Source organism: Sphaeramia orbicularis, chromosome 13 (genome assembly GCF_902148855.1).
Source record: "Sphaeramia orbicularis chromosome 13, fSphaOr1.1, whole genome shotgun sequence".
NCBI lineage: Eukaryota > Metazoa > Chordata > Actinopteri > Kurtiformes > Apogonidae > Sphaeramia > Sphaeramia orbicularis.
Genome location: NC_043969.1, coordinates 27361440 through 27375604, shown reverse-complemented (window position 1 = coordinate 27375604; position 14165 = coordinate 27361440). Strand labels below are relative to the sequence as shown.

The window sequence follows — 14165 nt, the reverse complement described above, 5'->3', positions numbered from 1 at the left end:
TGATTTGATCTGCTTTTAATGTCTTTGAGTAGAAATATTAAACCAACTCCACCTGGCGATGGTTGTCAGGCAGCAGAAGCCCCTCCTTGTACCAGTTGATTGAGTAATAAGGGTACCCAATCACACGACAGTTTATAAAAGTGTTTCTTCCAGCTACCGCAGTAATGTTCTTCATGGGCCGAATCCTTGGAGAACCTGATGGAGAAACAAAAACAGAGAAAGAGATGGGCAGATAGGGAAAGAGAGGTGGGTTGACCAAAGAAAGGAAAGAAAAGGAACAAGAGGAATATCATTAGTTGATGTTGTCAGCAGCAGGGCGTGGAATTTTAGGAATAAAGGGGAGGTCACAGGGAGGGAGTTGGGAAGAGGGGAAGGTTTAGAGAAAAGAGGAAAAATCATGTTTTGGTGTCAGGAGAGAGAACGAGACTAGAATACCCTGCCTTATTGACAAAAAAAGAAGCTAAATGTGTTTGGTACTGGACAATTTCATAGCATTAGTCAGAGAAGAAAACTGATTTTACAATGATATTTAACATACTGATTACAGCAAAAATGTCTCTGAAATAAAACATATACATATATATATATATATATATATATATATACATATATACATATATATATATATATATATATATATATATATATATATACATACATATATATACATATATGTATACACATACATATATATATATATGTATACACATACATATATATATATGTATACACATACATATATATATATATATATATATATATATATATGTATACACATACATATATATATATATATATATATATATATATATATATATATATATATATATATATATATATATATATACATATACACACATACATACATATATATGTATATATATATATATATATATATATATATATATATATATATATATACACACATACATACATATATATATATACATATATATATATATATATATATATATATATATATATATATATATATATATATATATATATATATATACACATATACATACATATATACATATATAATACTCATTCTGTGCCTTGAAATGTAGTTCGCTGTTTAGGTTGTATTTAACTAATTTCTGTCTGAATACTGAATACGGACATTTCTTGTTAATGGTCTAATAAGTATGCATGCATGGCCCAAAATCATGCAGGTGATCTAAGGCTGCTATTGGCAAGTATTATTTTTTTTAGTTCTTGTGTGATATGAGTACTTTCGCTGTGTTATCGTATCATCTAGTGAGAGACAGACACTTAGATTAAATGGCTCCAAACACAACAGGCACCAACATTTAGCCCCTTCTGCCCATTACTCCTCTCATTAGTGCCATACACCTCTGTTTACAGGTGATACAAAGCCTGTACAAAGTAACTGTACTATGAATGAATGGATCTGTTCAGGTGTGAGAGTTGGAGTTTGACTCTCAGAATAACTTTTCTTTCAGTCTTTATTTGTAGGAAACACTAAAATGTGGGTCAAGCTTTAGTAAACCATTCAAATCTGAAGACTTGCATGTCAGCACAACAACCAAGTGAACAAACTAATCAAAACAAACTAATAAAAATTGGAATATAACCCTTCAATACCACCAGCCATCACTGTTTCTGTCACCAGATCTCATCATACTCCAACCATACTTTAACCAAAAAACAATTACATCGACCTTGGTCCTGTATATTTTTACAGTATATATGTACAAATCTGTTTAATGAGCTACCTTTACATACAATATAGCCTAAATTAAATGGCACTGAGGTTAAAAATGTGAAGCTTTGGGTAGTGGGAACACAGACAAAGAAAGCGCTTCTCTGATATCAATAAACCAGATCTTCAACTTAATATCTGTCTGTCTGTCTGTCTGTGTGTCTACATTATGATGCTTGAATAAGGCAAATTAATGCCAGTGACCTTTATAGTGGTTGCTCCAAGACCAGCAGGTTTACAGTCCTGTTTTGCTCTCATCATATTTATGTACCTGATCATCAATTATTAGTTTACATATGTGTGCAATTTTCTTGTAATTTGGTGTGGAGCTCAGACACAGTGCTCTATTTGTTTAAAGGTCAAGATACATCTGAGTGAACGTTACACAGCCATAGATGGTAAACAGACCACTGTGAAAGACATTAGCTATGTTCAGACAGCAGGTCTTAATACACAGTTCCGATTTTTTGGTGAAAATCAAATTTTTTGTGTGCTTGTTCATATTACACATTAAAAGTGACTTCTATCAGTTTTGAGTATGAACAGAATGCGACCCTGAAGTGACCCGCATGCGCAAAAGAGGTCAAGAGGTAATACATGAACACAGAGGCACATACTGTGTTTACGGAAGGAAATATGTTTTTCCCACCGTTCCTCCTCCTGGGACACAGAATTATGACGTTTGTCGCATTTCAATGACGTAAAGTCACATTGCAAAATATCAGATATGTACCACATATGAAAGTGGCCTGGGTCAGATTTGAAAAAATCAGATTTGCGCTGTTCAAAACTATCTTTAACAGATCACATACAGGCCACAAATGGGGAAAAAAATCAGACTTGGGCCACATTTACCTGCAGTCTGAACGTAGCCTAAAACATGGCAAATGCCTTAATAATTCTAAAATCTGACACGAATAAAGTGAACTTCCTGACTATGTTGGATCTGCATTATTGCCAAAAAGACACTAAAACAGAGACTACACAGAGAGGGCTATGGTGAGACATGCAGGCAGACAGTCAGATGGACAGAAAATGTGTTTAGCATTGTTGGAAGACACTGAGAGCTGCCACTCAATCATCTGTCACTCCTTCTCTGACCTTCTCACCATTGTTCGTCTTGCATCTTTGTTTTTTTCTCTCCTTTCAGCCCTCCTACCCCCACTTCTCTCTCTCTTTTTCTCTCTTCCTTTTCTCAGTGTGTGCTGAGCTTTGAAGTCACAGCTCTGACAAGTCAAAGATGTATTATTCAGAAGCACCGTCGCTCAGACACCCCCACACACAAACGCAGATATAGTATATACACGTGCGCGTATTAAACTATGTGTGGCTGAGCACCTCTGCTGTTCCACTGTACAAGGTAAGTGTATCATATTTCAGTGAGTAGAAAAGCACACTATAGCGTATTACTGCTTTATCACATGTGGCAATGAATATTGGTGTGCGTATTTGCTTGTATTTGTGTCAGTTTGTGTTGCATGTAAAGCTGTTGCTCTCTGGCAATGGGCTCATTCTCACTCCAACGATCATTTTGGCACATTTCCTCAGAGCGGACTTACATGTCACAACTACATGTCTCTTCAAAGGACAGAGAAGAGAAAGAGAGAGTGAGAGAGAGAGAGAGAGACAGAGAGAGAGACAGAGAGAGAAAGAAAGAAAGCGATAAACACGGAGACAGAGATACAGCTCTGTCCACCGGTGTCACTCCTCATCCTTGTCATCTCCGACGACAGTGACATCACCAGTCCTGTCACCAGAGCTCACTATCACCCATCCGACAGACACTGGCACTCTTCCACTTGTCTCCTTTTCCATACTGTCTCATTCCTCTTCTCTCATTTCATCTATTCTCCCTCTTCACCCAGTCTTTGACCATCTGTTTCTTTCACTTCTAGAGTTTCTTCTTCCATTTGTTTCACGTTCTCACAATCTCACTTTAGTCACTCTATTCTCTAGATGCTAATATTCTGTTGCTCTAAGTTCTGCCTGACAAAACATGCACTTTGTGTGTGTGTGTATGTACAGTATGTAGGTGTGCGTACAGCTAAATAGGTAGATGAGTAGGCGTATTGGGTTTCGTTATGTGTTGACGTGCTTAGACTCAGGCACGAGTGCAGATCTACAGTGAGAAAATAGGTCAATATTTAGAAGAAAGATTTCACAAAGAAAAAAAAAACAGTGAAACACATGCAATCGCCTGAAGAAAAGCACAATCATGGCTTCATGGCCAACCAGTCAAGACGTGAGAGTGAAGAGATTGAAAGAATTTCATGAAAGAGATTAAGTGTTTGGGGTTTTTTTTTATTGCATGTATCACTATATTAATATTCCTTGTTGAAACCTGCTGTTTTCTCTCTCTGTTTTTTCACAAGTCTGTAAATGAATAATGTCTTGAAAAGATAATGTCACAGTTAACCTGACTTTTTAACTTTTGGATATAAAAAATCAGGTCATCATGTCTTACCTTACAACACAGTTTTGTGAAATTTTGTCACAATGTGTCTATGAACTCTTGTGTTACGAATAAAAATGGGTTTTGTGCAGTGACAGTCACTTCAACCTTTCACCACCTAAATTCACCTGAGTTCACCTTTGAGTTCAAATAAACGTGAGAAAGATTTATCAAGGTGTTCAATGTGACACTTATGAAAATGCAACAAATAGTAATCCTAAAATATAATGTTCTGAAGGCTTTCACTGACAGCAAGGCATGATAGTTAACATACTGGCTTTAAGATGAATACATAGTGCAAATAATAAACAGTAAAACTAGAGAAAACAAAAATGATACATAAGAGAAAGTAAAGCATATACAGAGATAGAGATATAGATAAAGAAGGGTACGGGATAGGATATGGGTCAGGGTAGGGGTCAGGCTGTGACAAGCCTCTGTATGACTGATATTGAAAAGTAGACAGGCACCTCTTACGTTTATGCGCGCTTGGTACTCGGCGCTACCGGCCGAGTTTCGTGCGGCGCACCGATACACTCCTCCATCACGAATCTGTGGGTTGCTGACATTGACATGGCTCACGGTGCTGCCATCAGAGAGCGTGTACTGGCTGGCACGGACTCGCATCAGGTCCCTGGCCACAGGTTCATCGTCCAGGGTCCAGGTTATGGTGGGTGGGGGTGCGCCTTTGGCAGCGCACATTAAGGAAAATGGTTCACCTGGGACTACCACCCGCTCACTGAAGGAGGCAACGATACGGGGCGTACCATCTGAAAAACAACCAAAACAAACAAAGCTGAGGTGTAAATACATATATCTGATAGGAAATTGATTGGTATGTGCAAAATTATTTTATTATGGGGAACCTTTTTTAATACTTATGTTGTTTCTTTTACTTTGTTTCATCTGTTTGTCTGTTATAGCTCATTTTACCTTGTTTTATTCACTGTTTTAATGTGTAATATTATATGATCCACTACAATATGTCCCACTGGATTTAAGACATATGACATTTCCCTACTTCATATCATAAAACTGCATTTCATGTCAATCTATTTATTTCTATTTAAACTTCTTTTTTTACATAAATGCGATTTAATTGAGTGTTTTATGTGAACACTTTTCATTGGTAAAAACATATCCCTGAAATTTCTAACACGGATATAAACTCTTGTTAACACTAAACACTATGTACACACATACAGATAAATGAGTGGGATATATGCTGAACATGTACTGTATATCTACAGTTTGATTGGATTGTTTTTAAACACAAATGTAATGCTTCTAAAATGTCTCTGCATTGTTGAATTCATGATTGTACATTTTTCTGTCCTCACCTTCCAGCAGTATGATGGAGAAGTCCTGGGCAGTTTGGCCCTTACGTGTGGCAAAACACTGGTAAGCTCCAGAGTGTCTTTTTTGGGCAGCAGAAATGAACAGGGTCTCATTGTGAGCGCCTTGAATGGAAAAGTGCTGATCAGGCAGAACGGGTTCTGTATTTCTGTACCAGGACACGGTAAAGTGGGGGGAACCCTGGACGGCACAAGATAGGATGACTGTACTGCTGATCCCTGTCTTCAGGTTCTTGGGAGACAAGGTGACCCGCAGTGGCTCTAGAGATTTAAGGAGAGACAGGTACAACAAAGTCACAAAGAGACTTGTTGACTCCAGAGATGTAATGTAGTTGTAAAAAGGCAGTCACAAATATAAAAAAGACTTTCATAAAACAAGTTATTAGACTGGAACATGTACCCATATCTGGCTTTACTGGGGGATTTTTCAAAGAAAGTGGTCTCAAATAAGCTCCACTGTCCTGGCCAGAATCATAAATCACATTATGGTAGGATGAGATGTACATTTATTGCGTGTGTGTCAAGATACCTGCTATTGCCTTTATGTGTGATTATGTGTGTATGAGTGTGTGTATGTGTGGTAAGCACAGAGAAAACCAAGACAGAAAGGGTAGAAAATGTCAGTGAGCAATAAAGCAGCTGGTGTTAAGTGCTGGAGGCTGCTGAATGTGTGTGTCTGTGCGTCTGTGTGTGTGACGGTGGATGCATGTGTACGTCTCTGTTCACATACTGTAAGTGTGTCCTTAAATGTGTGTGTCCCACCTTCCATGTCCTGTCATAGCAGGTTTGTGGGTTATGCAGTGATGCGCCCTGTGGCCAGTCTGCCCACTGTCCAGTGACTTCACCCTTATCCCTCCGCCCTCCACTTCCGACTCCCCCCTCCTCCGCTTTCATCCCTTCCTCATCCTCAGAGCAGTGCAGTGATCCCAGCTCTTCTATCACTTCCTCACATCTCAATCAATTATACACACACACCACTATGAAACACCCTTCACGGCTTTCCCTCTTTGCTCTCGTGTCCTCAGTAAACAGAGCGTCAGGACCACTGTTCTGCACTGTCACCGTAGCGACACCTTAGTGGGATTTGAGAGTACAGTAGGGAAACAAGCCGTCCTTGGAGATCAAGCTCGTGCGTGACCAAGTTGACAGTGGGCCGGGGTTTTGTGTAGGTGACGGAGGGCAAGGGCAGAGCCAGCAGAGCTTAAATGATGTCTCCATCCGTACTGTCATTCATTATTTCTGTCCATCTCTATCCACAGGTGTCAGTGAAGCACGGCGCGCAAGACAAAGTACAAAAGTGATATGTAAAGAGCCGTGAGCAGTAATCTATGATCAGAGCAGGATGTGGGTTTTGGCGCTGCCTCTCCACTTTACCTACCTATGACATTGAGATGACCCGTCACCTCTTTAGAGCCAAAGCTGTTGGTGACCTCACAGATGTAGTTGCCGCTGTCCTCAAGCCTCAAGTCAGAAATGGTGAGGCCGGTGATGCGCCGCGTCCAGCGGGAATCTGCTGGTAATGGCCTTCCATCCTTCAGCCATCGGATGGTGGGGTTTGGATATCCGGATGCGATGCAGGGTAGTTCTACACTGTGCCCGATTTGCACCTCACCGGATTGGAAGCTGTCAAGCACTGATGGGGTGGACTCCGTAGGGTCTGCAGGTGAGACAGTTATCATTTATTATGTTGGAACACTCAATGCAAAAGATAACCTGTTGTTCACACTGAAACATATTGTTGGTAGAAAATAAAAAATGTAATCTATATCATAATACTAGAAGGGCTCAGAGCATCTGTGTATGTGTGTGTGTGTGTGTGTGTGTGTGTGTGTGTGTGTGTGTGTATCGGCACAATTCTGACAAATTGAGACATTGTACCTGGCCAATTTGGTACCCACGGTTGAGGAATAGTCCCGTCTCCACATTAAATATCTCGGCAAGTTGATAGGACCCATATTTTCAGAGATATTAGTCATTTTGGAATACAATAAGTGCAGAACCACGCTGCATGATGGGAAATAAAGTTAAAACAGGAACGCCACATCTACTACCTTCAGTCCCTACAGACCTTGAAATTCCCTCCCTCCCTAATAAAGTATCTGTCTGTCTGTCTGTCTGTCTGTCTGTCTGTCTGTCTGTCTACCTACCTACCTACCTACCTGCCTACCCAATTTGGTATCTACAGTTCAGTCCATCTCCACATTAATTTTCTCGGCAAGTTGATAGGACCAATATTTGAAAGATATTAGCAATTTTGGAATACAATAGCCTTACAAACACAATGCTCTGCCCATGATGGTTGACAGGAAGCACAGTACCACACTGCATGACGGGAAATTAAGATATTTTATTTCTTGTTTAAGGACAATAATTAATTACTGATAATAGCTTGCTCTATTTGTTTCCATACTGGAGCCCAGCTAGTGATAACATAATAATAAAATATATTAGAGCAATAATTGCATTTAGGCTAGTAATGTAAGCGTGCATTATTTTGAGGCAGTTGTATTATACTTTCTATTACTATTTCAATTTATCTAGCGTCTGTGTAAAAAAAAAAACAAAAAAAAACTGGATATACTACTTCAAACTATCTTACTTAGATTGTTTACTTTAGTTAATGAGTTACTAGTTTACTACTTTTTGCTTCAGCTTCTGCTTGTGCTTTTGACTCCTCTAAATTTATTTGACAGCTTTAGTTATTACATAGTGTACTTCTAAGATGATAGAGTGAGTGGATAATACAATAAGCGTTTCTTGCACTTTGGTTGCTTACATTTCAGGTGTCTAAAAGCTGTTAACAGCTCCATCAAATAGGAATTCTTCCCTCTACACTTCTAACATTATTTCATTACAATAAATTCAGTTTAATAAAATCCACATCACACAATATCTTACCAAAATCAATAATTAGCCAAGTCCAAATACTAAAATAGATGTGTTTTTTTTTTTAAATTCTTTCCTGCCCCATTAATCATCTCCTGAACACTTATGTAGATTTGTCTAGTGTTCCTGTATATAAAACTTTACATAATACTTCAAACTAGCTCCAGATGGTACCTACTCATGTTTCAGTATTACAAATCTGAAAATCTCATATATGTTACTAGATCAGGCCTGGATACCCGATACTAATACTTTTATTTAACCTGGATTTTTACTCCAGGGCTTTACATTGCTTTTTCTTACTTTAGTAATATTTTTCTAAATACTACTTCTGTGACGTCCTATATGTGTAACTACCTGTGCAAACATACGGTCACTTGCTTCTTACCCATAACAGAGAGCCTAGCTCCGTTGCTCTGACGAGTCTCTCCACTGTACTTGTGCTTTGTGATGCAGCGGTAGGTGGACAGAGCATCTTCCTTCTGCACTTCTGAGATATACAGAGCGCCAAATGAGGTCAGGAAGAAACGGTTACCTGTGGAGGTCAACGGAAACAGAAAGAGAACAGGTAGAAGGTGAGGATACCGGACATTAGTCGCCATATTTGAATAACAAATAACAGAATATAAAGGCATACCATTTGCATTAAAAGGTGTTGTGGTTATTAGAGGTGTGTCATTATTCATGTGTGCAATGACAAATCTGAAAATGTCTATATTAACACCAGTAGTGTCATTTTGAATTTGTCATTTCTTTACACAAACATTTTCATTATATTTTTCATTCATTTCACTTCAGACAGACACAGATTAACTAAATGCATCACATTAAAGGATACCCATCGATGGTGTATGCAGATCAAAATTTGGCTGTTTATGTCAGAAACAGGAGACAATCATCTGCCCAGTGTGATCCAGTAGTAGATGCCTGCATTTCTTTTAAAGTTTTATTCACAGTTCTATATGTTCTAAGATATTTATAACCTCTCTGAATCCATGACAGTCAGGGCCACCATATTTCTCCTTTCTCTACATATTGCATGCAACAAAAAAAACTGCTGTCGAGTGAAGCAAAAGTCGTGCCAGATGAGCCACTTCTGAATCTCCTGGATGCCAGCCTCTCCATCATAAGACCCTCCTGACACAACTCGAGAACATTTACAGAGAAATCACTGATTCCAAGAGGAAAAAATGAGAGGACTAGAATATAGATCTTTCAAAAGGCCCTACCACAGCACTTAGGTGAACACATGGGAGCTTTTAACATACTGTGTCCCATCCATCCAGTCACATATTCACAATAGAAGAAGACAGATGAGGAGAAAGAGAAAGAGAGAAGAGAGAGCCGAGTTATTGTAGGTATTAATAATTGATGCGTCTGTGTGTGTTATGGTAACAGCAGATTAGCGTCATTTTCAATTCACATCAGTGACTGCTTGGTTTGCCTCTGATTTATCTACATGTCACTAAAGTAAGTATGTTCATATGTGTGTATGTGAGAAAAGAAAGAAGAGGAAGAGATGGAGAAAAAAGGGACGAGGAGAGTGTATTTCAATGTTTGATTTTTTCTGCTTCTCTGAATCTTTTTGTTATCTCTTCCCCCAAAGGGTTATTTTAGACAGTGTGCACTTCAGAGTTTTTTGTAGATTGCAGACTGTTTGGTTATGCGAACGCCATTGCTGTGTGTTTATGTGTATGTGTGTGTGCGTGTGCATGTGTGTGTGTGTGTGTGTGTGTGAAAATGGAGGCTGTTGTTTGCTGTACATGATGTTTCAATGTCTTTTCACAATGTTGACAAGAGAGAGCTTAAGTAGAACATAGGTGCACTGAAGCTGAATTCTGGAAATACATGTGATTCACTGAAACTCTGACACACACACACACACACACACACACACAGCTCCAAGCAATAGGTCGGTTGCACCACAGTAAATTAATATTAAATCATATCTATTGCTAATTTCATGTGTTTAATTGCTAACGAAGGGGCTGATATTGTGTAACAACTTCAGCATTTAAGCTTCAATTGTAGTAGCTTTTCATTCATACATATGTCCATATTAGTAGTAATATATTATACATTATTGTGTTTTTGATATTGTTTTGACTTTTCAGTTGTGACTGATATGCTTTTTTAAAAAATGCACATAATTCTTCATATCTGCACAAAAAAGTCAATACATGATTTTCTGTATGCGTGAGTATCAATGAACATATGTAGATGGGGATGTGTATATTGGTATCAATAACTGAGCTAATGTGTGTGTAAGTGTGCGTGTGTCTCCTTCTGACACAGTGCGAGCAACGACAATCGATGCGTTTTATGGCTGCACAGCTCCATCCAAAGGAGATTTATTAAAACAGAGAGGACTGGCCTGGCTCATTGCCACACATGCACACGCACACACACACACACACACACGCACACGCACACGCACACACGCACGCATGTATGCACGCACACACACGCACACACACACACACACATGCACGCACACACACACACACACACACACACACACAGGCTTTATCACTCTAACGAGACTGAAATGTTGATAAAGAGATAGAAGGCTTTACATTTTGTGGTAAACCTAAAACGTTATATACTAAATAAATGTTTATTACCTCACATTCGATGCCCATTTGCTTCATTATCAATACATGAGGTGATTCAAAGTGGTTGAATAAACTACACAAATTCAGATATGTTTATGATAAAGAACTGCCATCAATATTCAATCAATGAGACATCTCCTTTCATATTTCTGTGTGAATGGTACAGGGCATCTGCACTTCACATCTGTAAGTGTGTATTACAATGTGTGTGCATTGTGAACATCAATGGTTACTATCTGAATTTACATATATACACTAGTTTTACACTGTGGATCTCCATGCATATGTGAAAGTTTACACACATGTGTTTTCATGCGAGTCAGACTGTTGTGCTGAGTGCTAAGCGACGTAAGCTGTAATTTCTAAGCCTGCCCTTTTGTTCCAACCTGGGTATTAAGCCTTACAGGATAATATGCACTTGGTGAGTAGAACCCTGTATAACACACTGCTACACCCTGTCACAACATGCCTGGAAAGAGAAAGACAGACCAGGAGGGGTGGAGGGGGAACAAGGGTGGGGGGTAGAGTAAGAAATTCAGAAATGGTTAAGAATGGAGAGAAAGAAACTGGTGTAGAGGACATTAATGAGAAGCAGTCACTGCCGAATGAAAAGAAAAAAATCATTTCACAGTTCCTCACTATTTGTCTTTTTCTTTTACCTTTCCTTTTAACTGATTTTTTGGAAAATCTGTTCATTTTTAAATCCATGAAATTTGTCCATAAAAAAGTCCAACCTGGTATTTACAGTTATACTTTCTTGCATGTTTTGGATTACTCAAAACTTAATATGAACTATGGTGCCAAAACAGAAAGCATAAGACAACAGCCCATGGCACATGGTTAAAGATTAATTGCTGAACAAATATGTTGCTGATACGTTTTCAGATAAACAATCAATTAATCATCACACTGCTCCAAAGCCTAATCATGGCCGATAAAGTGCAATATTCATTTATAACTCACTCTGGTCTCTCTGCCACTGACTGCTCCGACTTGCTCCTTACATGCTCTCTTTCACTGTTGCTCTTTCTACCTGATATTTAATTTCTAGTCACTGCCTGCTCTCCTGCTGTCTGAGGAGATGTGACACACCTAAAACAGCAGAGAGGGTGCAGGCAGCAATGGAAAGAAGCAGCGGAGGAGAGGAAGGACTGACCCTACAGGGAGTAGGACGGCAGATGGAGATTGATGGAGGGAGAGCTAGGGAGATAAAGAGAAACATGCCGTTGGGAGTGACAGAGGAGGGAGTGAGAGTGAGAGGGATGAGGGGCCTGCAGGCCTGAGAACCACACATGGGCAAAAACAATTCCTCTACATCTTTCTCTGTCTCTCTTTCCCTCCCTCTCTCTTTCTCCCCTTGCAAGCATCTCCTTGTGGGAGAAGAGATCAATTCTCGTCTAGTCTGCCTACGCCTCCAGGAGTTTGTTGTTGTTGTTGAGCGTGTGTATATATGTGCATTTATGTCTGATTTTCATTCTTGCTGTGGGAGGCAGGAAAAGATTTTTTGAGGTCTATCCCACACCCAAGGGAGGCGTAAAATATCCTTACTTCCTCCCTATTTCCTGACCCCTTCCTTCACTTCTTTTTAAAATTTTTTTCTATCTGCATGACATCTATTCTCCACTCCGAGTCTCTCTTTCTCCAATCTCCCCTCTGCCCTCCACCTCTTTCTATCTCTGTCTTTTTCCTTCCAGTCTGTGCTCCTCTTCCTTCTCTTTCAGGGGGGTCTGTAAGTAATGGAATCAGTTCAGCTGATCTGCCTGAGGCGGGGAGTCAAGCCAAGTGCAGAGTGAAGCTGCTGTTGGATGTGTGTGTGCATGAGTGCATGTGTGTGCACATGCATGCCAGAAATTCCACAGACAGACACATACATGCAAATAACGAGACAGAGAGACAGGGAAGGGAAGAGAGACACAATGAAACAAGGATTAGGGAGCCCTGGAGCATCACTCGTCTTCCCCAAAGTTCCCCTAGAGAGAGGACACCCCTCATCTTTGAGCTAGGTGGGGGACATGCAGGGGAAGGGGAGAAGAAATGGAGGAGGAGGTAAAGATGGAGACAGGAGATGAAGGGATGCAGGAAAGGCATGGCTAAATATATCCCAGCGTAGTATATGGATGCCATTTTCGCCAAATTATCATCAAATAGAGGAGAAGGGAATAACATTATGAGAGATCATAAAGAGACAAACAATGAGAAAGAAGATGATAATGATAATGTAGGAAGGATGTAGCCACCAGGGAGGTTGGGAGGAGAAGAGGAACAGATCAGACAGGAAAGATAGATAAAGAGAGCAACTAAGAAAAGATATACATATTTTGAGATGCTGGCCTGACCATAGAGATTAAAAAAAAAGACAAAAATAGATAAAACCGTGAGTGAAAGCGAGAAAGCAGCTGATTTGGAAAGTAACAGAGCTGGAAAGGAAATGGTGTAAGTAAAGGGGTTTGTTCTTGGTGCTGCCATGCAAATGAAGGCGGCGCTGCAGCAATGCTAACTAACAGCAATTCACACTGTTGGACTCATCACTTATTAATGCTCTATGGCTCCCCTCCCTCCTATCTCTTTCTCTCTCCCTCACTTTACCCATTCCCCTCTCCCCTGCTCTCGCCAGGATCTCTCTTTTTTGTTCACTCTCTCGCTCGCTGTTGCTAGGGGCCTGTGCACTCACGTGACAACAGCTGGGTAGGGGGCGCTGCGGTGGCACACAGCGACATGTGCAAGTGTGCGTTTCATGTGTGTTTTGCATGTATGTGTGTACTCTGAATGTGTGTGTCTGTGTGTGTGCGACAGAGTACCCTTCATTAGAGGTAAAAACAGAATCAGCCATTTAAATGAAGCCGATGGAGATCAGAGGACAGGAGAGAAACTGCTGAATGGATTTGTAATTGATTCACAGGCCTGGGCTATAGGCCACAGAGAAGCTCAGGATATCTCTCTCTGCGTCATATCACTTTATTTTTCACTCAGTGCCTTTTAACAAAAAATAGATGTTGAAGACTTATTGTCAAGATTTGCTTTTCAGATTTTGGGGGTAAATGGACCACTGGTTTGGTACAATACAGGCCAGCAGTTCCCCAAATGAGCTTTTCAAAAATGCATGTGTGTACAAATATTCACACACTTTCGCA

At 39.8% G+C, this 14165-nt stretch overlaps 1 protein-coding gene across 1 annotated transcript in view; it reads right to left on the bottom strand.

Annotated features, from left to right (window-relative positions):
• LOC115432219 (Down syndrome cell adhesion molecule-like protein 1 homolog) overlaps positions 1-14165 on the bottom strand; it is an 85495-nt gene that overhangs the window by 34469 nt on the left and 36861 nt on the right. The window contains 5 exon segments of the mRNA XM_030153096.1: positions 53-195; positions 4649-4948; positions 5519-5794; positions 6912-7190; positions 8808-8954. Coding sequence (XP_030008956.1) covers positions 53-195; positions 4649-4948; positions 5519-5794; positions 6912-7190; positions 8808-8954 — 1145 coding nt within the window.